This window comes from Triturus cristatus, chromosome 3_1, assembly GCF_964204655.1.
Source record: "Triturus cristatus chromosome 3_1, aTriCri1.1, whole genome shotgun sequence".
Lineage (NCBI taxonomy): Eukaryota > Metazoa > Chordata > Amphibia > Caudata > Salamandridae > Triturus > Triturus cristatus.
Window position 1 is genome coordinate 470,437,423 of NC_140583.1, and position 27,233 is coordinate 470,464,655.

Genomic DNA, 27,233 nt, shown 5'->3' on the forward strand with positions numbered 1-27,233 from the left:
GTAGCCAACAAAGAGCTGATCATCCACCCGGAAATGTTTTGTGCGGTTCAGATAGAATGAGATGGCACGTTTTGGGTCCAGACGGTGGAGCCTCTCTTCCTCTTTTGAGGGATGCGGATACGGAAAGAAGGTGGGTAAAATGATGGTCTTTCCGATGTGGAAGGCAGTAACAACCTTTGGCAGGAAAGATGGACATGTTCTTAAGATAACTTTGTCAGGATTGGCAGAAAGAAAAGGCGTTTTAGAAGAAAGAGCCTGGAGCTCACTCACTCTTCTGGCAGAGGTGATAACCAGGAAAGCAGGCTTTAAAGTGAGAAGACGAAGAGGACAGTTGTGAATTGGCTCAAAAGGAGCACACATCAGATAGGTCAGAACAAGATTCAAGTCCCACTGAGGCATCACGAAAGGGACAGGAGGGAACATGTGCATAATGCCGTTCAAGAATGTATTTACAACAGGGGACTTGAAAACAGAAGGCTGATCAGGAAGCCTTAGAAAGGCTGAAATGGCCGAACAATAGCCCTTGATAGTGCCCAGAGCAGAGCCCTGCTGGGCCAAAGAAAGAAGGAACAGAAGAACCTCAGAAAGAGGGGCAGAAAGAGGATCCACATCCTTTGCTGTGCACAATGCCACACATTTTTTCCACCTGCAGGCGTACCGTTTTAGTGGAGGGACGCCTGGTTCCCAAGATGACATCACATACTTCGGGAGGAAGGTTGAAAGCTGTCAACTGTCGCCGCTCAATCTCCACGCATGGAGGTGGAGGCTGGACAGGTTCGGGTGGAGGATTGTCCCCTGCTGCTGCAACAGAAGAGCCTCCCGAAGAGGCAGTCGGATCGGGGAATCGACGGCCATTCTGAGTCGGTCAGGATACCAGTATCTTTGTGCCCAATCCGGAGCCACAAGGATGATTTGGGCCCGGTCGCGCTTGATCTTCTTCAGCACTCTGGGCAGAAGTGGTATAGGCAGAAGACGTACAACAGACCGCAACTCCACTCGTGATGAAAAGCGTCACCGAGCGAGTTCCGCCTTGGAAATTCCAACGCGCCCTTCGGTGGCGAATAGATCTAACCAAGGCTCTCCCCTCTGCTGAAAGAGACCTTGCGCCTCGTCCAAGTGCAGACGCCATTCGTGATCCATCATGCACCGACGGCTGAGTTCATCCGCCCTGGTGTTCAGAGAACCTGCCAGGTGTTGAACCACCAAGGAAATGCCCTGATGTTTCAGCCATGTCCAGAGGTGCAGAGCCTACTGACATAGGGTCCACGACCCCACCCCGCCCTATTTGTTGCAGTACCACATGGCGGTGGTTTCCGTGAACACCTGCACCACACTTCACCGGACAGAGGGAAGGAATGCCTTCAGTGCAAGTCGGATCGCTCGAAGCTTCAAAAGGTTGATGTGGAGCCTGGACTCCGCCGGAGACCAGAGGCCTCTGATCTCTGCCTCTCCCATGTGGCCACCAAATCCCAGGAGGGACGCATCCGTCACTACTGTGTGCTCCGGTTGGGGAAGGGAGAGGGATCTGCCATTGACCAAATCGCGATTCGTGAGCAACCACTGCAATTGTTGTGCAGTGCCCTGATGCTGCGCCCACTGGAGCTCCAAGTCCCACTGCGGAGCCCGCATATGCCATCTGGCATGATTTACCAACAGGATGCAGGAGGCCATCAGGCCCAGCAGCCGGAGGGTCATCCTGAACGAAACCCAGGGATAAAGGCTGAAAGATTGGAATCATAGCCTGAATATCCCAGACTTGCTGCTCGGGAGGATAAACCTGAAACTGCGTTGAGTCTAGAACCGCCCCGATGAAAGGGAGCTTCTGGGAGGGAATCAGGTGCGACTTCGCACGTTGATGGAGAACCCCAGCAAATGCAAGAGGTCGGCCGTAGTCTAGAGGTGGGAGACGACTGTCATGGGTGAGCCCGCCTTCAACAACCAGTCATTGAGATAGGGGAAGACTGGAACCCCTGATCTGCGCAAATGAGCTGCGGCTACCGCCACCACTTTTGTGAACACCCGAGGGGCAATGGTAAGACCAAAGGGGAGCACAGTGAACTGAAAATGCTCGTGGCCTAGCATGAACCGCAGGTAACGCTGGTGGGCCGGCAGGACAAGGATGTGGAAATATGCATCCTGCAAGTCCAACGCTACCATCCAGTCTCGAGGGTCGAGAGCAGATAAGACCTGAGCCAGCGTCAACATCTTGAACTTCTCCTTCTGCAGGAAGCGGTTGACGTTCCTGAGGTCCAAGATAGGACGCAGGCCCTTGTCCTTCTTGGGTACCAGAAAGTAGTGGGAATAGCAACCACGACCTACTTCTGGCACAGGAACGCGCTTGATGGCCCCCTTGGCCAAGAGGGCCATAACTTCCTCTTGTAGAAGTTGCAGATGATCCCCCGTCATGTGGTGGTACTGGGGTGGCATGGCTGGAGGGGTAGTCTCGAAGGGGAGGGAGTAGCCCCTTCGGACAATTTGCAGCACCCACCTGTCCGTAGTGATGGTTCGCCAGTGGGGGAGGTGATGGCGAATCCTGCCACCCACTGGCATCTGATGGGCCTGAAAGCTCGGACTAGGAAGGCTTTGAGGCGGATGCTACGGGGGAGTAGGTGGACTGAACCGCCCGCAGGCCCCCTGCCCCGCCACGGCAGGGCCCATGTCCCCGACCTCCTTGATGTTGGTTCTACGGCTTGTGGCTGAATGAACATGTAGGGGTGCCCCTTCCGTGGCCACGAAAGGGATAAAAATCAGAAGTGGCCGTGCGCGTGGTGGAAAGGCCCAAGGACCAGTCTGTAGCCCGGGAGTCCTCAAAGTGCTCCAGCGCATGATCTGCTTTGTTGCCAAAAACACGATGGCCATCAAAGGGCAAATCTATAAGGGTACTTTGGACATCCCCCGAAAAGCAATTGGACTGCAGTCCGGCGTGGCGGCGGAGCGCCACCATCGTGGAAATCGCTCTGCCTAGTGAGTCTGCTGTGTCCAGTCCACACCGTATGGTGAACTTCGCTGCATCCCTCTCCTCAGCAACAGCCACGGAGAGCACTGTCTGGGCCTCCTCCGGACACAGAGGCAACACTCTTGCAACCGTATCCCACACAGAGTGGGATTAATGGCCCAAGAGGCATGCGGTGTTCACCGACCACAGCGCTAATCTAGCAGATGAAAACTGTTTCTTACCAAACTGCTCCAGCTTCTTGGATTCCCTATCCGGAGAGACGGTAGGGAATGCGCTCTGGGAAGTAGAGGCCTGGATAACCAGACTCTCGGGGTGGGGTGGGGTGGGGTGGGTGAACAGAAAAGCAGGGTCGCCCAGGCGGTGGCATCTGGCCACGTTCCTATCCACAGGAGCCCCTGTGGTGGGCCTGGACCAAGTGCCCATAAGAACGTCAGTTAGGGCTTCATTGAATGTCAGGGAAGGCTCCGAAGAGCTTACTGCTGGCTGGAGCACCTCAGTGAGGAGGTCAGTCCTCAGGGCCACCGTAGGGAGTTCGAGGTCAAGGGCTTCGCCAGCCCGACGCAAAACCATTCTATAGGTAGCTCCCTCCTCTGAAGCCACAAAAGGAGACAGGAAGCCAAGGTCAGGCGATTGGTCAAGACTACTTTCATCCTCTAACACTTCTGCCCAGTCCTGATCTAACTCAAACTGCTGTGTGAGAGGGTCCTCAGACCCCTCCCAGTCCTCCCCTTCCTCCATGGCCTGAGGAACAGGTCGAAAAGATGGAGGCTGAACATAGGGATAGAAATCCCCCATCGGTGTCGGAATCGGCGTCGAATGAAGCCGGACGGGTGCCGTGTTCAGTTCGGGGCTGAAACTGGGGTAGACTTCGTCCGAGGGACTGGACGACTTCACAGGCAGTAGGGAAGCAGGTAGTCCACGCCGGCGGAGGAGTCGTAAGGTCAACCAGCGGCGACCAGGATCCCAGGCCTGGATCCAAGGGGGTCCTGCAACGCCGGGACCGAAGTCATGGCCGAAGCCGCTGGCAGAACAGGGCAAAGACCCCCAGTCGGGCCCACGGGGCCCGAAGGCGCACCGGCGGGGGCCGACTGCCCTAAAAGGACAGCCATTGCTGCAGGAAAGTCTTGCACCTGGGCCGGAGTCGCTCCTGGACCTTTAACGGGTGGGTAGGCCTGGGTCGACTGCAAAGGCTCCCCCAGAGCCGTGGGGGTGGTACCGCCCGCACCCTCAGCCTTGTCGTACAACCGACGCGGGGAAGTCTGAGAGCGATGACGCTTATTCGACTTCTTCGAGTGCTTCGACTTACCTGACCCGAGTGCAAGGACTTGGAACCCGAACAATGGTGATGGTGGCTCCACAACTAGTCCCTTGAACGGCGCGGAGCCGACTGCCGGGCTTCTAGCAACTTTCGGGACCGCTCCCGCAGAGTCTTTAGCGCCATGGCCCGACAGTCGGAACACGACCTTGGGTCGTGGTCGTGCTCCTGGCAGTAGAGGCACACGTCGTGGGTGTCGGTCACTGACATCATGCGGCGACAGGCTCCGCAGGACTTCGTTTAATTCGTTTAACGTGCTTCGTTTAATTAAGCCCCCGGGAGGGCCAAGTCTCGGGGGCATGCAGAAATAAAATTTCCGGGATCCAGAGGGACCCCCGCAGCCCTGGGGCTTAAAAAAAATCTTTGCGGGGGCACCCTGCCCACCCCCACCCCCCCGCAGCCCCAGGGACCGCCATCCCCGGGGCTTGTTTCAAAAAAATATATATATACCTGTTTGGGGGGGCTCGAGCCCCCCCACACGCCCCTGGGGCTGCCACCTCCCCGGGGCACTAATATTTAAATTCCCCCGGGGACCACCACCCCCGGGGCTTTGCAAATGTTGGGAGGGGGCAGCGCGGCCCCCCTCCTGGAGCCAGTGATGGCCCTGGGGACCGCCACCCACCAGGGCCGGCTCCTGCAGTGTCCCAGCGTGCCCACCCCCGGGACACTGCTGTTTACTATGACAGTCCGGGAGCCGCGCAAACTCTGGTTTGGTTTTTGTAAGAGAGAGCAGGGAACCTGCTCTCTCTTCCAAAAACCAAACCAGGTGCTTTTCCACACGGGAGCTGAATGTCAGCAGCTCCCCATGTGGAAAAGCAATGCCGGCTCCCGCAGTAGGCGGGGAGCTGGCGGAACCGTGGGGGAATTGGGTACCCCCCCCCCACGGTCCCCAATGGAAAAGCCAGACCCAGGGGGGATGGGGTCCCCGGGGCCAGGAGTGGTCTGGGTGGGGGGCCACGCAGCCTCCCTCCCCAATAAAATGTAAATAAAAAAAAAATAAAAAATGAGGCAGAGGCCCATGGGATTGGGTCCCCGGTGCTAGCAGAGGCCTCAGGAGGGGGGCCACGTGGCCCCCTTCCTTTCTAAATTAAAAAATATATATATATATGGCCATGCCCTGGGGGATGGGGTCCCCGGGGCAGAAATCGGCCTCCAACTAGCCCAGCAGGTACCTCCAGTATGTTGAAAACTAAAACAGCGATATGATTAAGCATTCACTGAAGACATGAATTCTCTTTAGTTAAAACGTGTTTCTTGTCTTATGTTGACTAATGTCCGGACTCCATTTTGTATTGTCATGTCTCCACGTGCTTTGCACGAGAAGAGTCCTACCTTTTCGCTAGTTGCTCTTGTAATCTGCCTAGTAACAGTCTATAAATAGCTCCTTTGTCCGTCTGGCACATGCCCAGACTGCCCAGACTTGACCACATCTGTTATCAGTTAGTCCTTGTTTGACCATGTTTTCGCGGGCTCAGGAAATTGTTAACTCAGCCCATATATTGATCCTGTATTGAAAATGTCCATAAATGGTAATGAATTTTGCTCTATGTTGTATCCACCCACTTATGAGCCCCTCTGTTGTGTATAAAAGGGGACCACGTACGCAAGTTCTTTGTGCTACTCTATGCAATACTGAAGAGTGTTGTGTAGGTTGTAGGACCACCCTTAAGGGTTAATAAACTCTGTCTTTGTATTTGCAGTTTCCGTGCCAACTTCCTTCTAGCTTTCGTTACAGGAGAGCGAACCCTTGTATTTTGCGGGCCTAGCTGGGGCCTGTACTCATCAATTGGCGCCCGTCACGTGGGGCTCATCGGCGACTCGGATGCTCGAAGGACTGGTCGTGACGAAGGTGAGGAATTTGGCCGGGGATGTGATCACTGCCAGCGGCGTCTTTTAGTCCTGGCATCCCGCGGTTTCTTCCTTCCCTTCCGAGCTGACCATCTGGGTGGCGCCGGTCCTCGACTGAGACCTCTTCTGTCGGTTTGCCGTGTGATAGCCGTTTGGGCGAATTTTGGAACTTGGCAGTTGGAATCTGGACGCTCTTGATTGGTAAGAACCGTTGTACGGTACTTGCTCGGAGTTTTGAAGGCTGGGTTGGCTATTTAAGTTTGATTTGTGATGACCCGTCATATTTTGTATTGATTACTGTGAGAATATATGCGTTGCAACACATATAGGCAGGTAATGTGGAGATATTTCTCCGGAGTTGTTTAAATTTGAACGGTGCAACGTTTAAGTGCCATTTTTGATAATACTGCATATTTTGCATTATTTTCGAGCATGCCTGCTTTTAGCGCACTTCGTAAGTGGTGCTGCTGCTTTGGAAACCGGTTAAATCTTGAGGAATCCGCTCCAGCCCCCCCAGAGGGGACTCCTAATAGGGATATGTATGTGAAGCGTGGTCTTTCCTCTATAATGTACAGCACAGTGTGGAGGAAATACACCAAAAAGGATCCTGAGTTACGATGGCCTTTTTATGGATCGTTTGATATGCGTAAGATTGAGTATGTGGAACAGTGTATGTGTAAACGGCGTGCTCGGCAAGACATGTTTGAATGTGTACGGTTATGGGTGAAGGAAGTGCGTGAGCGGGAGAAACGTGAGAAAGCGCTGATTGATAAAGAGCAGCGGAAAAATGATCATGTGAGAGCGCAGGAAGCGAAGCGTCGGGAGGAAAGAGAACTGGCGGAGAGACAAGAGAAAGAGCGCAGGCTGCAAGTATTGGGTCAATATGCTGTCCGCCAGCCACTTTATCCTGTCCTTACTAATCTTGAAGATGATTTTCATTTATTAGATCGCTCTCCGCACCCTTATGTTGGCGCGTCTGCCCCGAGGTCACAGGATTCTGGATCGGTTTCGGATAAAGTAGACACGCGGTCCATGTTATCAACTGATCGTATGGGTGAGCTCCGGAAAATTTCTCTTTGTGCGCTTAAGGGCAAGCTATCTCTTCCTGAATTTTTGGAAAGTTGTCAGGATAGAAAAAAGTTATATTTTGTTGAAACTTTTTCTGAGGAAGTGGTTACTGCCTTTCGGAAATATTCTGATGTTTTGAGCCTGATGATGTAGTATCAGATTCTAAAGCATTACGTAACGGTGTCTTTTCTCCCTCTAAGGTACCCGATGCGGTCCGACGGCTGTTTGCATTGCGGGACGCGGCGTTTGAACTCAAAGAGAAAGCACGCCAAAAGACAGGGGAGAAGGAGCAATCTGATTCACACGTCGGCGGGAAACAATCGTCTACCTCTCATTCAGATAAGAGCGAACTAGTGCATGCTAAACCGATGCGAGAGGCGGCACCTTTGTATGTTCCTCCTAAAGGAGCAGGAACTAGTTCAGATATGTCTTCCCCTGATGCTAGGGGATATTTTGTGTATAATTGGGTTTATACTCCCTGGCATAGGACTGATGTTATGGCATTGAAGAATGCATTGCCTGACCCCCGCAAGAATCCAGCGATCTTTTATGAAGAGGTCGAAGGGGCCTTGAATTCTTGTACTATGACTTTAGCGGATATAGATTTGTTCTTTAGGCTCATTTTACCACCGGATATGTGGCGATCTGTGCGGAAGGTGGATGATCAAGCCGCTTTTAAGGCCAAGTGGTCTGAGATTGAGGATGAGGATAGGGAGAGAAAACCCGCGCAAAAACCACCCCAGATTATTTTAGATCTCCCTGCTGCTATCTTGACTAAGTTGAAAACGATTATTCCCCCTAAAAAGATTGACTGGAATATGTTAGCCTCGTGTAAACAGAAGGTTGATGAATCAGTTTCAGACTTCTTTACGCGCTTTGAGGAGACATTTCATGATTTCAGTGGTCAGTCACTTACGGATGATACGGGTCGACATCTTTTTGTTGATAAATATGTGGCGAATTTATTACCGGGAATAGCAGCTCGATTAAAAGCGAGTGAAAGTTCTTGGTCCACCTCGTCTCCGGCATCCCTCCTGACTATGGCTCAGTATTATGAGCGTCAGGAACAAGAAGCGAAGGGGCATGAGGAGAAGAAATCGAAAGATTTGAAAACTAAGGTGATGTTAGCACAGGTGTATGGTCCGCCTCGTCGGGGTATTGAGAGAGGTAGAGGAGGATTTTATGGTCCCCCTTCGGGCCGGTCCGATATTAATAGAAATCAATGTGCGTATTGTAAACAGTTGGGTCATTGGACCAGGGATTGTCCGGTACTATATGCACCCCGTCAGGGACGTGGTCAGGGACCGCCGAGAGGTAGAGGGGGCTTTTCGAATTTTAGAGGGAATTCCAATGATCGTGCTCGCTTTGAGTCTAACGTGCAGCAACGAGATAGACCTAATGTGTTTGATCGGCAAAATCAGTATCAGATGTCTGGGAATGACAGTTCTGGGTACCATGATTCGCAGCATGCATAGGATTGCGTTGGGTGGGGGTTGGAATCAGTCGAAGTGCCAGTTGATCAGAAGGGTCCTTATGTTTCAGCAAATATTCTGGGTTCTACTGATCGGTTCCTAGTTGATACAGGAGCTACTCGCAGTGCGCTGTCCAAACAATTGGTTCCGAGGGCTCCCCCATCTGGCTTAATGGTTACATCGGTAGGGTTTGATGGTACACTCTCTCGAAGCCCTCTATCCCAACCCCTTGCATTTCATGTTGACCAATTTTCTGCACCCTGTCCGTTTTTGCTTGCTCCGAACATGCCTGACAACATTATGGGTCTTGATATGCTTAAGCACTTCAGAGCTACGATCCGCTGCTCCCCTACTGGAGTACGTGTGATATTAAACGATAATCACCCTATGACAGAACGGATGTGTGTGGTTGCAGAGGATACTGTATTAGCTTCTCTCCCTCGTACTTTGTGGGCCACTTCGGATACTGATGTGGGACAGATGGTGATTCCGCCTGTCCACATTAGTGTCCAGGAGGGTGCTGTGTTACCACGCCTCCCTCAGTATCGTAATTCCCAGGAGGGGGAGGAGGCACTCATACAGATTGTGCAGGATTTGATAAAGGTGGGAGTAGTGGAGGAAGCTCCCTACAACGTCTGCAACAGTCCTATTTTTGCCATTTTGAAGAAAGATACTGATACTAGGGTTTATCGTTTTATTATTGACTTAAGGGAGGTGAATAAGATAGTGATACCTCAGTATCCAGTGGTTTCTGACATCACGACGTTGCTTACTCTGGTCCCGCCAACGGCGACCACATTTTCGGTTATCGATTTGAAAAATGCTTTCTTTTCGATTCCTATTCATCCTGATAGCCGGTATCTTTTCGGCTTCACTTTGAATAATCGGTCCTACAGATTTTGTAGAGTCCCTCAGGGTTATACAGAGAGTCCTAGTATTTACAGTCAAGCATTGAAAAGACAATTGGATTCCTTTGTTCTGCCTGATGGTGTAGCCCTTATACAATATGTCGACGACATCTTGTTGGCGGCCGACACTCCTGAGCTGTGTGAGACGTGCACGTTATCCTTGCTTTCCTTTTTGGCATCTCACAATCACAAAGTGTCGAAGAAGAAATTGCAATTCTGTAGACCAAAGGTGACTTACTTGGGTCACCTTTTGTCTAAGGAGGGGCGTGCACTCACACCAGATCGTATTCAAGCAATTTTGGACACGCCAGTACCTTCCACACAGAAGGATGTGCGTGCATTTTTGGGTCTTGCTTCTTTTTGTAGGCAATGGATATTGGGTTTTTCACACATAGCTAAGCCATTGTTAGCACTTTTGACAAAAGATACCCCAATTCCTCTTCCCTGGTCAAATAGTTGTGAAATTGCCTTTCAGAAATTGCGACAAGCCCTTTGCTCAGCACCAGTGTTAGGTACCCCTGATTATACGAAGCCTTTTACACTGTATGTACATGAGAAAGATGGATGTGCATTATCAGTTTTAGTGCAGATGCACGGCGACAAGCAGCGCCCTTGTGCATACAGCTGTACTTGATCCTGTTGCCCGAGCATTGCCTGGTTGTTTTCGCTCGGTTGCGGCGACAGCTGTGTCAATACGCCAAAGCGAGGGAATTGTGTTATCTCATAAGCTGTTGGTATTAGTTCCCCATGCTGTTGATGCCCTGCTTAATCAGACAAAGACGCAGCATTTGACCAGTGCTCGTTTAACGGGATATGAGTTGACGCTTTTGGCTCCTCATATTACGTTAAAGAGGTGTGCAACGTTAAATCCAGCCACATTGTTGCCGTTTCCGGAAACTCAGTCTGAAGCACGAAAAGCACACAACTGTATTCTTGTGACTGAGGAACAGACAAAGGGTCGTATTGACCTCCAGGATACGCCCTTTACAGATGTAGATGGAGAACTATGGGTGGACGGATCATGCCTGAAGCTACCAGATGGTACGACTTCAGCAGCGTATGCAATTACCACATTACAAACAATAGTGGAGACAGCACGTATACCGCAGAAATCAGCTCAAGCAGCGGAACTGATAGCATTAACACGAGCATGTGAGCTCAGTGCAGGATTGTGTGTGAATGTTTATACAGATAGCCGCTATGCCTTCGGAGTAGCGCACGACTTTGGCCTACTCTGGAAGGAGAGAGGGTTTCTAACGTCACATGGAGCGCAGATAATGTATGGAGAGTTAGTTCACAACCTTTTGACTGCATTAACATATCCAAAGAAGATTGCTATAGTTAAATGTAGTGCCCATAAAAAGGTGGTTGATAAAGTTGGAGAAGGGAATGCTTTGGCAGACCGGGTGGCACGAGAGACTGCGATGCAGCCTGGCTCTACTGCAATGTATGTTGTGTAGTCACAGGCAGAAAGATGGCACGATGCTAGGAGAGAAGTGCTGGAGATACAGAGGACCGCTTCCGATAAGGAACGGGAGCAATGGTCCAATGATGGAGAATTAGATGATGAAGGGTGTTGGAGAAATAAGCAGATGGATAAATGGAAGTTACCCACAGCTTTTGTACAACCTATGGTTCAGATGGCACATGGACTAGTGCATGTCAGAGCTTCCGCAATTGTAAAATTACTCACACGAGTTTGGGAGCATCCGGAGATCGCTAGTACGGCAAAGAGGGTAGTGCAGACTTGCATGATTTGCCTGAGGTATAACCCAGGAAAGGGTACACGAACTCCAGCAGGAGGATTTGCAGCACCTACTGCACCCTTTGAGGTTTTGCAGATGGATTACATTCAGCTTGAGCGCTGTTATAATTTGAAGTATGTTCTAGTAGTGGTTTGTGCCTTCAGTAAATGGGTTGAGGCATACCCTACGAAAGACAATACTGCAATGACTACAGCCAAGATGCTATTGAAGGAGTTCTTCCCTCGATATGGTGTTTGTAGATTGTTGTGGAGTGATAACGGACCTCATTTTATATCAGACGTTATCAAGTATGTCCTGAAAGGACTGGGAATTACCCAGAAATTTCATGCAGTGTTTCACCCTCAGTCTGCGGGATTGGTTGAGAAGTATAACGGTACTTTGAAGCTTAAGATCGCTAAGATCCAAGCTTCGACTTCTTTGACTTGGCCAGATGCTTTACCGCTGGCATTATTGTCAATTAGATCGATACCGCATTCTCGGACCGGTCTCACGCCATATGAGATCGTGTTTGGACGCCCAATGAATATTTGGGGTCCACCGAAACCGAAGTCAGTGTATGATGTACCTTGTGTAATGATGAATGATTATCTGGCACAGTTAACGGATAATTTGGTTTCTATTCATCAACAGGTTCGAGAAGCGCTCCCCGATCGGTCCACAGGTGAAGGACATAACCTCCGGCCTGGAGACCATGTTATGATCAAGGTGTTTGAAAGGACGAACAGTCTGGAGCCGAGATGGGTTGGTCCTGAGCAAGTCTTGCTCTCAACGAGGACAGCTGTGCGAGTCTCCAATCGGAAGAACTGGATCCACTCCTTGCACTGTCGTAAAGTGCCGCCTGGATTAGTGGAGCCTGCTGTATTGACCGACCATCGAGAAATCCTGACTGCAGAGAAAGACCGTGCTGTGGACCCGAATGATACTGAGGAGCTCTTTCCGGACCAAGCGATTCCTGGAGGGAGAAGACATCATCTCAGACCGAGGAAGTGATTTCTTTCTGTATCAGGACACGTTGTCAGAACGGCCCTTAGGTTAGTGAAACGGAGAGCCAATGAGGCAAGGGGGAGGATCAGCCCTGCATTAATGTAGTGACACCCGTCTTGGCCCGCTGGTGAAGAAATCAACGGCTGCCTAAGGGGAAGAGTTCTGACAATCTTTTAGTTTCAGGAAGATATTGACTTTTACTACAAAATGGAGAAGAAGAAGATTTTTTGTGCGACAAGTTTTATTATCATTGTACCTATTGTTGGTATAACCACGTGGTTTGTTGAGGATGTGACTCCTGCCCGTGAGTTACTTGTTTTGACTACTCCGGTGCCTGAGGAGCACTACTTTTACACCCTTCTGTATCAAGAATTGAAGCATCGTCAGTCTTATTTGAATAATACTTTTATCCAGATGTTGCATCATACCCATGTTGCTACAAATGCTACGAACTGTTGGATATGTGGTATGATGCCAGCTCATCAGAAGGAAGGAGGAACGCAGTTTATACCTCTTCCTTTCTCTCACAAGGGCTCTTGTAGAGCATGGTACACTTTGCTTTTTGCCACACGTAAACCTACAGTGGGACGACTACTTTTTAGACTTAATAAGGAATGTCATCAAGATAAAGAAGGCTATCCACAAGCGAATGGGACAATATGGGAGTGGGAAGAATATCGACCAGATAATGAATCAATCCCTTACATCTTCACGAACACTAGAGACATTGTCGGAAATGAAAAATTTGAAATTCAAGTGGCACAAGCTCAAGCGGACCTGTGTGTTCAGAGTGTGGGTCATATTCCTGTTGGTGTTAGTGACTGTATTATTGTTTTGAATATAGATGGATTAAATAATAGTACTTTCTTAGCTTCCCATAATACGTACTTCGTATGTGGGAATAAGGGTTATTATCGCTTACCAGCCGGCTGGTCCGGAGTATGTTATGTAGCGTTCTTATTACCCCCTGTATTCTTAGCGCCTGCATCCTATCATAAAGATTTGAAGTTATTGAACAATGTAACTGTAAATAGGTATAAACGTACTCTATCTATTGATGATGTTGACCAAACTGACACTAGCTTACAGCAGTATGTTGATTTTAACTTAGGATTGTTTTTCTTTGTTGGAGCTGCCCTAAATAGTAGGAAGGTTCGACGATTAACGAGAGTTGTAGAGGCTGTAATAAATCAAGCTGCTGCTGCTCTTGGGAATCTTACGGAAGAATTGCAAATCACTAGAATTGTTGCGTTACAGAATCGTATGGTATTAGATGTTATGTTAGCTGACAGAGGTGGAGCATGTAGAATTATCGGAAGTAGTTGTTGTGTATTTATTCCTGACCACACGCCATCAGTCTATAACGCTATTAATAAATTGCATAAAATCGCAGCTGAAATTCATACAGAAAATGGCACTTGGACCTTTTCTGGATGATTTTGGGCATTGATTACTACATGGGGATGGAAAGTTTTAACTGGTCTCTGTATTATTGTAGCAGTTCTGTTTTCCTGTTGCATCTGTGTTCAGTGTGGTCCCTTAGCCTGTTCTTTATGTGTGTCATTTTGTATTCCTGATAAGAAAGCTATTGCCAATGTCACCTATCAGAAACACTTAAACAAGGAGGTGGAAGAGATGATGAAAATTGACATATATGGTGATTATCCTAATAAGCCGAATGTCTTCAGTAAATGCTGAAAGGGTCGTCTGTTGAAAACTAAAACAGCGATATGATTAAGCATTCACTGAAGATATGAATTCTCTTTAGTTAAAACGTGTTTCTTGTCTTATGTTGACTAATGTCCGGACTCCATTTTGTATTGTCATGTCTCCACGTGCTTTGCACGAGAAGAGTCCTACCTTTTCGCTAGTTGCTCTTGTAATCTGCCTAGTAACAGTCTATAAATAGCTCCTTTGTCCGTCTGGCACATGCCCAGACTTGACCACATCTGTTATCAGTTAGTCCTTGTTTGACCATGTTTTCGCGGGCTCAGGAAATTGTTAACTCCGCCCATATATTGATCCTGTATTGAAAATGTCCATAAATGGTAATGAATTTTGCTCTATGTTGTATCCACCCACTTAGGAGCCCCTCTGTTGTGTATAAAAGGGGACCACGTACGCAAGTTCTTTGTGCTACTCTATGCAATACTGAAGAGTGTTGTGTAGGTTGTAGGACCACCCTTAAGGGTTAATAAACTCTGTCTCTGTATTTGCAGTTTCCGTGCCAACTTCCTTCTAGCTTTCGTTACAGGAGAGCGAACCCTTGTATTTTGCGTGCCTAGCTGGGGCCTGTACTCATCAAGTATGCGCCAGGGAGCTGCGTTGCAGAGAGGTGTTCAGAGGCCACGCCCCTTTTACACCTCTCTGCAACGCAGCTCTGTGGCGTTTACTGGAGGTACCTCGTGGGCTAGTCGGACCCCAGGGACCCTCAGGATTCAAGGGGACTTAATCTCCCAACTTACAATGCGCCACGGGGCGCGTTTGAACAGTGGTGAAGGGAGGGGGCGGTGCCTGAGGTGACATGTGTGCAAACACGCCCTATGGCGCGTTTAAAGTTGGGGAATTAATTCCCTTTCAATCCTGAGGGCCCCTGGGGGCCAACTAGCCCACCAGGTGCTTCCAGTAAGTGCCACTGCGCTGCGTTGCAGAGAGGTGGTCCAGGCCACGCCCCTTTTTACACCTCTCTGCAATGCAGTTCTGTGGCACTTACTGGAGGTACCTGGTAGGCTAGTTGCCCCCAGGGGCCCTCAGGATTGAAGGGGACTTTGTCCCTCAACTTAAAACACGCCACAGGGCGCGTTTGCACAGTGGTGGGGGGGGGGGGCCTGAGGTGCCATGTGTGCAAACATGCCCTGTGGCGCGTTTAAAGTAAGGGAATTAATTCCCTTTCAATCCTGAGCGCCCCTGGGGGCCAACTAGCCCACCAGGTGCTTTCATTAAGTGCCACTGTGCTGCGTTGCAGAGAGGTGGTCCAGGTCATGCCCCTTTTTACACCTCTCTGCAACGCAGCTCTGTGGCACTTACTGGAGGTACCTGGTGGGCTAGTTGGACCCCAGCGACCCTCAGGATTCAAGGGGACTTAATCCCCCAACTTAAAATTCGCCACGGTGCGCGTTTGCACAGTGGTGAAGGGAGGGGGCGGGGCCTGAGGTGACATGTGTGCAAACACGCCCTTTGGTGCGTTTTAAGTTGTGGAATTAACTTGTCTTAAATCCTGAGGGTCCCTGGCACTTACTGGAGGTACGAGGTACCTCCAGTAAGTGCCGCTGCGTTGCAGAGAGGTGGGCCAGGCTACGGCCCTTTTTACACCTCTCTGCAATGCAGCTCTGTGGCGCTTACTGGAGGTACCTGGTTGGCTAGTTGGACCCCAGGGACCGTCTGGATTCAAGGGGACTTAATCTCCCAATTTACAACGGCCACAGGGTGTGTTTGCACACGTCACCTCAGGCCCCCACTTCCCTTCCCCACTGTGCAAACGCGCCCCGTGGCGCATTGTAAGTTGGGAGATTAAGTCCCCTTTAAGAGGTAGTTTTAATCCCCCTGCCCTATTATGTACTAGGGCCTTGCAGAGGAGGTCATGTTAATCACAGAGGTACCCCAACGTATAGTGTTCCCTAGTGTATGTAGGTGTTAGTCAGTTACCACCAGTACCCTTCTGAAAATGTTGTGGGCACAGGATGATTTTGCAACAAGGCCTCTTTCTGCTCCTCTGTTGGTTCTTTCTGCACATGTTTTGCTTCTTCCTGCACTTTTCTTTGTCTTTGTGGACTTCTGTTGCTTCTTTCTGCATCTCTTTTGCTTCTTTCTGTGCGTTTTTTCTTCTTTCTTCACATGTCGTAGCTCTGTAGGCATAGTTAGAAACTAGCATTTGAAAAACCTTTGAAATTCACTGGAAAAACTATAGGTGTCAGGCACGTTATAGTTAAAAATTAGCTTTTAAAAAACCTTGGAAATTCACTGAAAAAACCATAGGTTTTTGGGAAAGTTATAGTTAGTTGGACATTTCACTCGAAGAAAACCAGATAAATTCCCGTTAGTTAGTTCAGCTCACTAGAACTCGCGCCCCCGCAATGCACTGCTGATGACATCACATATTACATCACTTATGACATGGTCAGTGACATCACTGATGACATCTCTAATGACATCACTGATGACATCATCCATGTGATAATTTGATGCATCTTCTCACACCCTAATATAACCTTTGATACAACCACTCTAAATTACAGACTGCCTTTCACAAAACCATAGACACTCCAACACCAATAACTACATACCCACTCACTGATTCTTAGGTTTACACACACATCCACTCACTCACCCATACAGTCACTCATACTTATGGTCACTCAATACAGGACTATCATATGAACTCATACACTTATTTAGACACTCACACACCACCACTCATCCTTAAAGGTACTCACACACCTAGTCAGTCATGCAAATAATAATTCACACTGCCATTTACTCACCTATACAGTTATACACACACCAGCTCTATCACTCATACAAATACTAGCACATTCTTACGCTTTTATACAATCACTGATACAAGCACACACTCATCCATACAGCCACTCTCACAATCACACACACTCACTTATAGCCATTTATATACTCCAACGCATATATATACTGCCTTTAACATATGTAGTTACTCACACATGTACCACTGAGATATACATTCACTAACACACCCACACACACACACACACCCACCCAGTCCATCACTGATGCACTCTTGAAACTATTCACCCAGTGAATCACCCACTCACACATCTATGCACAGAGTCACACACACCCCACCCACACAAACACACAGGCACCCATACAGATACTCAGGCAAACAATCAATAACCCATATAGACACTCATGTAGCTATTAACAACCCCTTGCAGCCGCTAACACACCAATAGACAGACGGATACAGACATTCACACAGTTCAGTTACTAACCCATGCATTCAGTAAGATATGTTTAATCACTCACTTATAGTCAGTCATGCACCTACTAAATCATCCATTCAGACACTTATACAACCACTCATTCTTCAATACGCCTTTCCCTATATATATTAAACATATTTAAACTTTACAGAAACACACAGTCACTGAATGATGTCATCAGTGATGTCATCAGTGATGTCACTGACCATGTCATGAGTGATGTAATATGTGACGTCATCAGCAGTGCATTGCGGGGGGGCGAGTTATAGTTAGCGAACTAACTATAATGGGGGAATTTCTCTTGTTTTGTACGAGTGAAATGTCCAACTAACTATAACTTTCCCTAAAAACTATGGTTCTTTCAGTGAATATATATATATATATATATATATATATATATATATATATATTTATATATATCTTCTCCCCCGCAAAACAGGATACATCCAAGTACGGACACAAACCCAGGTTCGTGCTGTATAATTATTTTATTCCTCCATTGTCGCCATTACGCAGATCTGCTCGTCCGAGTCTTGATTACATGACAGTGGCATGATCGAAATGTGCAAGATTTTAAAGTGACTGGTGCATCGTTAATTACATCACGTGATGAAAAAGAATGAACATAGATGTTCACAATTTGTAAACAGTCGTCATCAAAACGATCTATATACACATATTTCATTGAAGTTTAGTAACCAAAATTGTTGTTTTTACTTACCTTTTCTACATGAACTGTGAATGTTTGTATATCTTAATGCTCATCACCCTTCTGTTGATGTTCACTTTGGCTTGAATCTATTGATAATATCTGTAAAATACCTTATAATTCACACCTGTGTACAAGAAATTCTGCCAAATCTTGGGATCAATCCCATTTCAAGTGAACAAAATCTAATTGTTCATGCATTTATATGTTTGTTGTCCTTGCGTGAAGCATGATAAAGTGCTAAGTGCTAAAAAAAATGTGAAATAGAGCTTAAAAATAAGTTCACATAAAAAACTTTTGTAGTAATGACAATATCTCAATTATATCAATTCTGTTATTGAATTTTTTTTTTTTATAAATTGAGAATTTTTTAGAACTAACTGGAGTTAATGTAATGAGGAACAGTATTTATTACATTGTTAATAGGATAATAAATGTGTCTGGCCTAAAGTGTTGTGTCATTGGTGTGATTGAAGAATCAAACATCATAATAATCTGATAGATCGATTTAGTAATGAGAGTTATGTGCATGTATGTATAAATAGATAAATATATCAAATAAATAGTAGAAAACCTAATAAATATTTGGCAATAAATAAATAAATACATACATCAATTACATTTCACACAATAAAACACTCTAAAATTACCATAGAATAAATAGATTTCTAAATTCACTACACAAAAGATAAAACATCGGCATGATTCCAAATAATAATCCATTAATAATCTTTTTCTGTTATAGCATCGATTAAGTTAAGCAGGTGTGAAAGTCCACCGTTGTATTGAGCTCCCCGGGGTGCTTGGAATCCAACTGTAAAATGTATGTTGTTTCAAGTTTTCTCAGCTTGTTTTCACTATCAACTCCTCTTATACTTGGGGGAAACGTGTCTATCACATAATATTTCAGGTTGGATTTGTTGGAATTGTGTTTCTCCCTGAAATGACGCGCCACTGGATATGTATTATCCTGGTTTGTGATGGCGCGTAAGTGTTGCAACACCCGCTTATGTACCTGCAATTTGGTGCTGCCTATATACTGCAGGCCACACAGGCACATCAGAACATAGACAGCAAATTCTGTCTTGCAGGTCAATAGTTTAGATATCTTGAATTCTTTATCACTAAAAGGCATATTATAAGTGCTTTTACTAACTCCATGGGAACATGCCTTGCAAGTTTTACACTTGTAAAACCCTTTGTTAATTTGAAGCCAGCTACTGTTTTCAATGACTTCTGGACTGATCTTCACTAATTTGTCTCTCATAGAGGGTGCTTTACTGTAGGTGATTGGCACCCTCTGCGGGAGCAGCGGTCCAATCACTGGGTCATTTAGTACCAGTGGTCAATTCTGTTGGATGATTCTGTGTAGGGACTTCTGTTGTTTGTTATATCTCATTATCAATCTGAATTCTTTACTATCATGGTGTCTTTCCATGTTGCTGTCATTAATATCCGTTGGTCTGTCTTGTTGTTTTTTAATAAGGGCCTCTTCTCTAGTTAACAACATGGATTTGGTTATTGCTTACTTGATAACCTTTGTAGAATAACCTCTTTGTTCAAATCTAATTCTACTCTCCTCCTGCGCTATTTTGAGATCACCATCGTGGCTGCATATGCGCCTAAGACGCAGCATCTTCCCATAGGGGGAGCTATTGACGAGGTGCTCTGGGTGTGAGCTACTAGCGTGGAGAGTAAAATTTCCCTCAGTTTTTTCCCTAAATAATCAGGTTTCTGTTTTGTTGTTTTTAATGTAGTCCTGGGTGTCTAAAAACTCGACACTAGTTTGACTGATAGTTGCTGTAAAGTGAAGATTGATAGTGTTGGAATTGATAACATTTACAAATTGGGAAGTTTGTTCTGCTCTCCCTTGCCACACTACAAACAAATCATCAATGTAGCTTAGCCACATTTGAACATTGTTCATATATTGATTGTGTGATTCCCTGAGGACCAGCTCCTCCCATCTGCCCATATGCAGGCAGGCATAACTGGGTGAGAAGCTGGCCCCCATGGCTACCCCCTGGTTTGCTGGTACAATTGACTGTTGAACATATAGATATTATTAGATAAACAAAACGTGATCATCTCAACAAGCATCTCACTATGTTCTCTGTACTGGCAGGGTCTACGAGCCAAATAATATTCCACTGCTCTGATACCATCAGTGTGTTCAATACTAGTATATAACGAAGTCACGTCTAGAGCCATAAGTAGAAAGTTCTCCTGCCAGGAAAAGTTAGAGATTTTCCTTAAAACGTCACCGGTATCCTTGACATATGATGTCAGGTCTTTAATAAACTCTTGTAAAAAATAATCCACATATTTTGACGTATGTTCAAGTAGTCCCTCTCAGGCTGATATGATAGGCAGCTCAGGAGGGTTCTTTGCGTCTTAGTGAATTTTTGGGATAAAATACAGAGAGGGAGTTGTCGGATTTTCCTTTTTTAGATATTTATATTCATCCATGTTGATTAAATTTGGACTTTTCCACATGGAGAGTTTGATATAAAAAATGTTGTATGTGGCTTTGAGGCTGGATGCACTGCTATGACTGTAATACATTCGATCATTTAGCTGATTGAAAGCTTCTTTTTTGTAGTTTTTCTGTTGCCAAATCACGATGTTTCACCCTTTGTCACTGTTACGGATAACAATACTGTTGTCGTTTTGTAATTTAGTGATTAAGTTCCAGTACTGTCGATTTTTAGTTTTATTTCTTTTTTCCGTTGATTGTACAGTTTTGTTTAATGTCTTCATTTGAGAGATGACAGTCTCATGAAAAATATCTATTGAATCACGAACAGTGATAGAGTTAAATGAGGACTTGGGTTTAAATGGAGTAACTTGCTTTTGCATAGGTTTATTGCCAATTTCTCTGCTGCTGGATGTTGTATCATCGCCAATTTGTTGACCTACATTCTCATCACCTAGTTCTTGCATTACCCTGAGAAGTGGTGTATCAGATTGGGATAGATTTGGGTGAAGATGTCCATCAAACGGTATATGTTGATTTTTTACTCTATGTGATTTGGTTACCATACGATGTTTTTTTAACTTTAATTTCCTTACTTCTTTCTACACATCCAGTATGGCTGCAGCATAATCAAAATTTGTCCCCAGGGCATATGAAAGTCCAAGGCTCAATATGTTTTCCTGCTGTCTGGACAACTTGATATTGGCAATGTTCACTATTGTATTGTTGATTTTTTTCATCGATCTTTATTTGTTCTTCCAGTATCCCCTGCCTCTTTTCCTGTTTTGATTTGGATCACCTTGTGCCTCTGCCTGTAGTTGTTGATTGTTCTCCATTCTTTTTTGGAGGCCTTGGTCGAAGTGTTTGTTTTCTTTCGTAATAATTCAGCTCTTCCCCCGGTGACGGTTTTGGTCGCTGTCTACTTCCTATATTGCACATCTCCGAATCTGATTTGCTGCCACCCGCCGAGCTTGCATCTGATTGTGATGTATTAGGTGTTTGGGCGCTGTGTCTTATTGACATCGTTGTCATCCCCTCTGTGGGGTGGAATTTGGATTTTCTTATGGCATCATATCGTTTGGCAAATGTAAAAATCTGACCCAGTTCATAATCATTCTTGTCCTTCTGAAACTTGAATGCCTTTCTTTCTTTACTTTTATCTTCTTCCTTCCTGAGTCGGAACATCATCTCATTACGTAATTTTGTTTGTTCCTCCTTTTGATTTAATTTATCTAACTCTTCATTGATTTAGTCAATTTCCTTGAGCAATCTCGCCCTATCGATGTCCGCATATTTGATGAGAATGAGTGTTAATTTTCTTGATGAATCGAGATTACACTCAGCCCATTCCCGCATTAGATCTGGATTGTGTTCATCATAACTAGGGGCTGTGAGAATTCTTAGTCCCCTAGGAATTCTTCCCACATCGATATAGCGTTGTAGTGACCTTGACTCCCACCACTTTTGTTGCTCTGATTTCATTTTCTTCTCAAGTCTTTTGAATATTTCCTTTACAGAATTGGTATCATGTGGGCTATCTTGTGTTTTGTTTTTTGCACCACTAATCACTGGGAGGTTGTCGGAGAACATCTACATGGCTGCCGCCTCTCGTGCTCGTACCACGTCGGCCGACATGAGGCAATTATTTGTCTTCGTCGTTGAAAACGAATGTCACTTTGTACTTAGAACGCTTAACAACTTTAGCACTCCTCCTCACCCTATTATACCCCGTTGCTCCTACCTGGGTTGCTCAGTTTTTCCCGGGTCCTCCGACTCGGCGTCCGCTGGCTCCTGCAGGCTTGCTCGGCTTTCTTCAGGTTACAGGGGGTCAGACGCTCAGTATCCTCCTTGGATCCCAAGTGTTTCCAGGTTGCCACAGAAGTGGCGTTTCACCAGTAGTATATTATATATTTATCAATGATCCTAGTGTAGGGTTTGTGGGCTTGGTTTGTGTTGCTTGATTTTTAAATATTTAGTAAGGTAAACATATAGACTTGGGTATTGTCAGTTATTAGAATCCTAGCTAAGGTGCAAACATATATTTGAAGCTACATTCTAATTCATTCTTGTTGCACGGAAGAGTCATGTTCATGCATTGAATAATGTATGCATCAAAACGTAAGTCCAGAGTTTTAGATAATGCACCTTTCAAATGTTAAAGACACTTTTCTCCAAATTACTGAAATCATTGTACATTCTTTTTTGTACTTCATTTTGTAAATCTTTATATTGATTCCAGACAAATACATGTGGGTAGTTTGGCTTGCAAATGTAAGTTTAAATTATTTTATACTTAAAATGTTTTCACATGTCAATGATTATAATCTTATAACACACTATAAATTACTTGTGAATGCGTTTTTAAATCAAAATGTAAAAACATCGACAATTTTTATTAACGTAGTACTTTTATTTAAAAACCTCACTTTTTATTTGTACCTACAAAGAAGTAAACAATCTAAACAAGCATTTGCAAAGCAATAGGTCTCGCATTTACGCAAGTTTAAGCTATTGACATTGCAAATAACCATGCCTTTTTTTTTTCCGTTTTTAAAACACAACTAAAAGGCATTGCCATTTACAACGCCAATAACTTAAACTTGCGTAAATGCGAGACCAATTGCATTGCAAATGCTTGTTTATATAACACAACATTTTGCACTTTTGCCGCTTCATAGAGCTGTGAAAAACTGATGTTCTTATTACTCTATGGATGGTACTTTGTGCACCCACCTCAGAATGATGGATGGTTGAACCTGTATCCCTAAATTAAAACTCATTGCCTCTGTAACAGCGCTTTTGTCGTCATTGAACGTTCAGCTCACTGAACATCCGTTCCGGCATGACAGTGCAGCCCACGAGCCACTATGTTAAGCACTTTAACCACTGCTCAAATGAACTTAACTAGACGCTATCGGTAATAGATAACTATTTTTGCACCCCCGCTTCTGCCAGTCTAAATTAAGAATGGCATTGATTTGTGACAAAACTCAATTTCGTAGGACGCAAGAACAGCTCTTCCGGCACAAGCATCATAGAATAAACATACTCCTTTCTTGGCGGGCTAAGAAATTTTAATATTTATACAGCTTGTATTCTACTGAGGCGCTGAATGTTTGTAGGTAGCCCAGCTCTTTCATTGGTAGAAATGTGATTCCAGTGTATTACCGCAATAGGACCCATCCATCAGTCTGCAGGACCCGCTGATTACACCATTCAAAGCACTAACAATCTTTTCTGATTCATCCATAGACACACGCGCGCCTTCTGCCAGTGTAAGCATCGCTTTGTTCTTCCAAATGGGTGTTTGTGCTCGGATTATATTTTAATTTCAAATTAGTTACCGGAGAGCTCCTATTAAGTGAGTGTTTAGTGTGTTTAAAAAGGACAAAACGCACATGCTTGTTCAACTATGCATGATAGAAAAACCACACCATTGTCTCGTCAACGTGCAGACACCTCAATGAATGCAGTGTGAATGGAGGCCTGTTTCTGTTCACTGTTTTTTATCAAGGGTCCCGGAACACAAAGCTTCTGTATTGTGCCAGGCAGGCTGTGTGTTGTACACTCACTAGGTCGTGAAATATGATGGTACAGTTCCGGTGTTGTGTAATATTTGGTATCCCCTTTGGATCGTGTATCCCCTGCCTTTCTGCAGACTCCGGACATCCTGCCTATTCGACACGTCGGATGAGTCCAAGGACGCCTCCCCAGGAGAGGCAGCCTCGGCTTTAGCGGGCAGAAGCAGCAGCACACCGAGCCGAGCAGCTGTCAGTAATGCACAGTTCTATCTGCTTAGCGCTAACTGGGACACTCAAACAAGCACTGGCAAAGCCAAAAAGTCAGACATTCACTGCCAGCTTTTTGCACTGCCAAGGCCTGTTCTGCTCTTCTACCAAAAAACAAGCCCAATCCTCCGTAAAACAAAGCCCACACCCAAACTAACATCCTACTAAAAAGAAGCCCAAATGAAGGTCGAAAGCGAAAATTGCTTAAAAGCCCAAACAATATAACCACGAAGAGGGAGGCATGGCGAAAAATGAACCACCAATAAAACTGACAAATTAGGAGGAGGTGAGAGGGAGGAAAATTATGTTTAAATGTAATCGGCTATGGGGCAGAAACTACACACAGGTAAACAGAAACAGAGCAGGAAACAAAGAAATAAAGTAGTCCCTCAGAGAACAGACAAAGACCTGAAGTGTGATGAGACAGTACTTAGTCCTGCTGCATGGGAGGAACGGAATAGAGAAAGGAGGGACAAAGAGGCAGGACTGACCACTGGCAAGCAAGGATTTTTGAGGGACACTGAAAAAAACAAATCAAAAGCTGGGGGATGTCTTTATAACCCAACAAATTACAATATGTCTCGAATGCTCGTCCTAAAAATGGCAACTTTACTGTATAAATGAGAACTTTACTATATGCATAACTAGTGGTCCACTAGTGTTCTTACATGCTGCAGAAACGTCCTTGCATTTTACTGTATAATATTAAAAAATATTAATATTAAAAAAGTGTAATAAAATATAGAACTGCCTATAATTTTTTTAATCAAGCAGTCGACCTTGTAGTGAAAATCTAAAATAATTTATAATCAACCAGTCGACCTTGTAGTGAAAATCTAAAATAATTTAAAATTCTTTTTATTTTCAGCTTTTTTGAATTGCAAGAGTGAAGATACAGCTCCTGTCATCATCTTTGTTTCCAAAATGTTTGCTGTTGATGCCAAGGCGTTGCCTAAAAACAAGCAAAGGTAAACAGCTATATGTTTAATTTCTATAGCTTTCAGTGATTTTATAAATGTAACACAAAGTCCTTGTGATTTAAATATCATTGTGAAAACCAAAGCCTGGAAAACATGATGATGTCCTCTGCCATTGGTATGTTTAACGCACAGAGCAAATGTAAAATTATTTATGATTTGAAGAAAAGTGTAAGTAGAGCATCTACCAAAAACCTACAGCCTCTGTAGGTCTATAATGGCAATGTAGTTATGGTTAGATCATAACTTTCATAGAAACTGCATTTTTTTTATTTCTTAATAATTTTGGCTTAGTTTGATGAATCTATACAATACTTTATAATAAACATTTTGTCTCTCTTTTATTTGGCATGGTAAGCTTCTTGTAGTTCTTTCAAGCGGAAGCACAAATAACACAAAAGGGATGGAGGGGCATAATGTGCCATTTCTCAATTTAACTCCGTTAGGATTCTTCGCTCTCCAATAAAAACATTTTTTCTTAATGACATTAATGTTGAATTAATAAACTTGACGCTCTTTAATGAACTAGTCTATAATCTGGGAGGCTGTTGCCATGGAGAGCCCAGTGCCGGAATCTCAGGTTTTATATATATCGAACAACTGGGGCAAAATTAAAGGGGTAAGGGTGTCGAAAATAATTTCTTTTCAAATGTAATTTTCCATTTTTTGCCAGTCTGCACAGTACTTGTCAGATATCAGTTTACTCTTATTAAGTTCGGTTTCATGTAATCTCTGGAGGTGCGGGGTACGCTTTTTGGGATGGTGAAGAAAGTAGCGTTTCCCATTTGAACTCCTACAAAAATCTTTGCTCTCTGCCACAAATAAAATGCTGAGCAGATATAAATTAAAGTTGGCGTGGAAATAGAACTTTTTTCAGTGGAGTGCCTTTGTAAGGTTTGATTTAAATGGTTCAGATGTTTTTGGGAAATTAATGTTACAAAATGTGTTTAGTGAGATGAAAAGCTTAAAAGTTAGAGATTTAAATGCAGTTAGTTTGCAAATAGTCTTTAAACCAGGGTTTGCATTTGGTCTACGGGTCTTAATTTGAAAAACTAAAGCACCTTCTCTCCTCCATTGCATATGAGAGCCGTTTGCTCCTGTTCCGCATTCTGGGCCTGCTGTTAAAAACTTGGATGATAGTAGCAGAAGCTGTAATCGGCTGGCCATTACAGAAAATGTTGTGTTGCAGCCACTACTACAGTACACAGAACTCAGTCTCGGTGTCCTTGCAAAAAAATTGAGAAAAACGAAAGGAAGACAGGTAGAGTATTACTTGACCAACTGCATTTGGTTTCTGAAAAAACCCTCCTTGTGTTTGGAAGAAAAAAAAAACCTAAACAATAATTTTCTTGTAGGGTTTGTGCAACCTAGTTCAGGGTTCACAAACTCCTGAGCAAGACATTTAGCCATCGATTCACGAGGAGCACTCTCCTTTGAAGTCTTATGATAGTAGGCCATCATTTTATTCCTGGAAGCATTAATTGGAACGATTACTATGAAACCGTAGGAGTCGGAGAGAGCTTCTGGTTACATTTACTGATGTTGAAGTGTTGCCCTGAGGAAGTCGATTGGATACTATCCATAGGACGAAACACATGTTGGCTACATTTATGGTTTTGGATTGGCTGCAATAAAAATTAACTTTGGAATAATGCAACATTGAAAATAAAGTGAAGAAGCTGTCTACGACAACACATTTGTGGACATTTTATGAATTGGACTATTGCTCAGGTTAAAACCTTACTCTGTATTGATATTTGGGGATTTTTGCCTCCGAATCAGGAAACATTGGGTGGGCGTTTCTCATTATCATTTGAGCAGCCTGGAGAGTAGTATTGTTTAACTTTCTAACGACTCAGCGCATATTTTGAACCTTCCACTTCTTGTTTTTTGTGTTGAAGTTACAAATAACAAACGTAAGATAAACATGTAAGTTTGCCAAATTTCTTGCAGATTTTGGAAACGGGTCTGAAGTTGTAGGCAACTTTAATCTTTGAGATATTCCTGAGTT

At 45.0% G+C, this 27,233-nt stretch overlaps 1 protein-coding gene across 5 annotated transcripts in view; it reads left to right on the forward strand.

Annotated features, from left to right (window-relative positions):
- Positions 1-27,233, forward strand: part of EFL1 (elongation factor like GTPase 1) — a 987,271-nt gene that overhangs the window by 235,498 nt on the left and 724,540 nt on the right. For all 5 annotated transcript variants that reach the window (XM_085644294.1, XM_085644291.1, XM_085644292.1 and 2 more), the window contains exon 12: positions 25,114-25,213. In XM_085644294.1, coding sequence (XP_085500420.1) covers positions 25,114-25,213 — 100 coding nt within the window. The remainder of the gene's footprint in view (positions 1-25,113; positions 25,214-27,233) is intronic.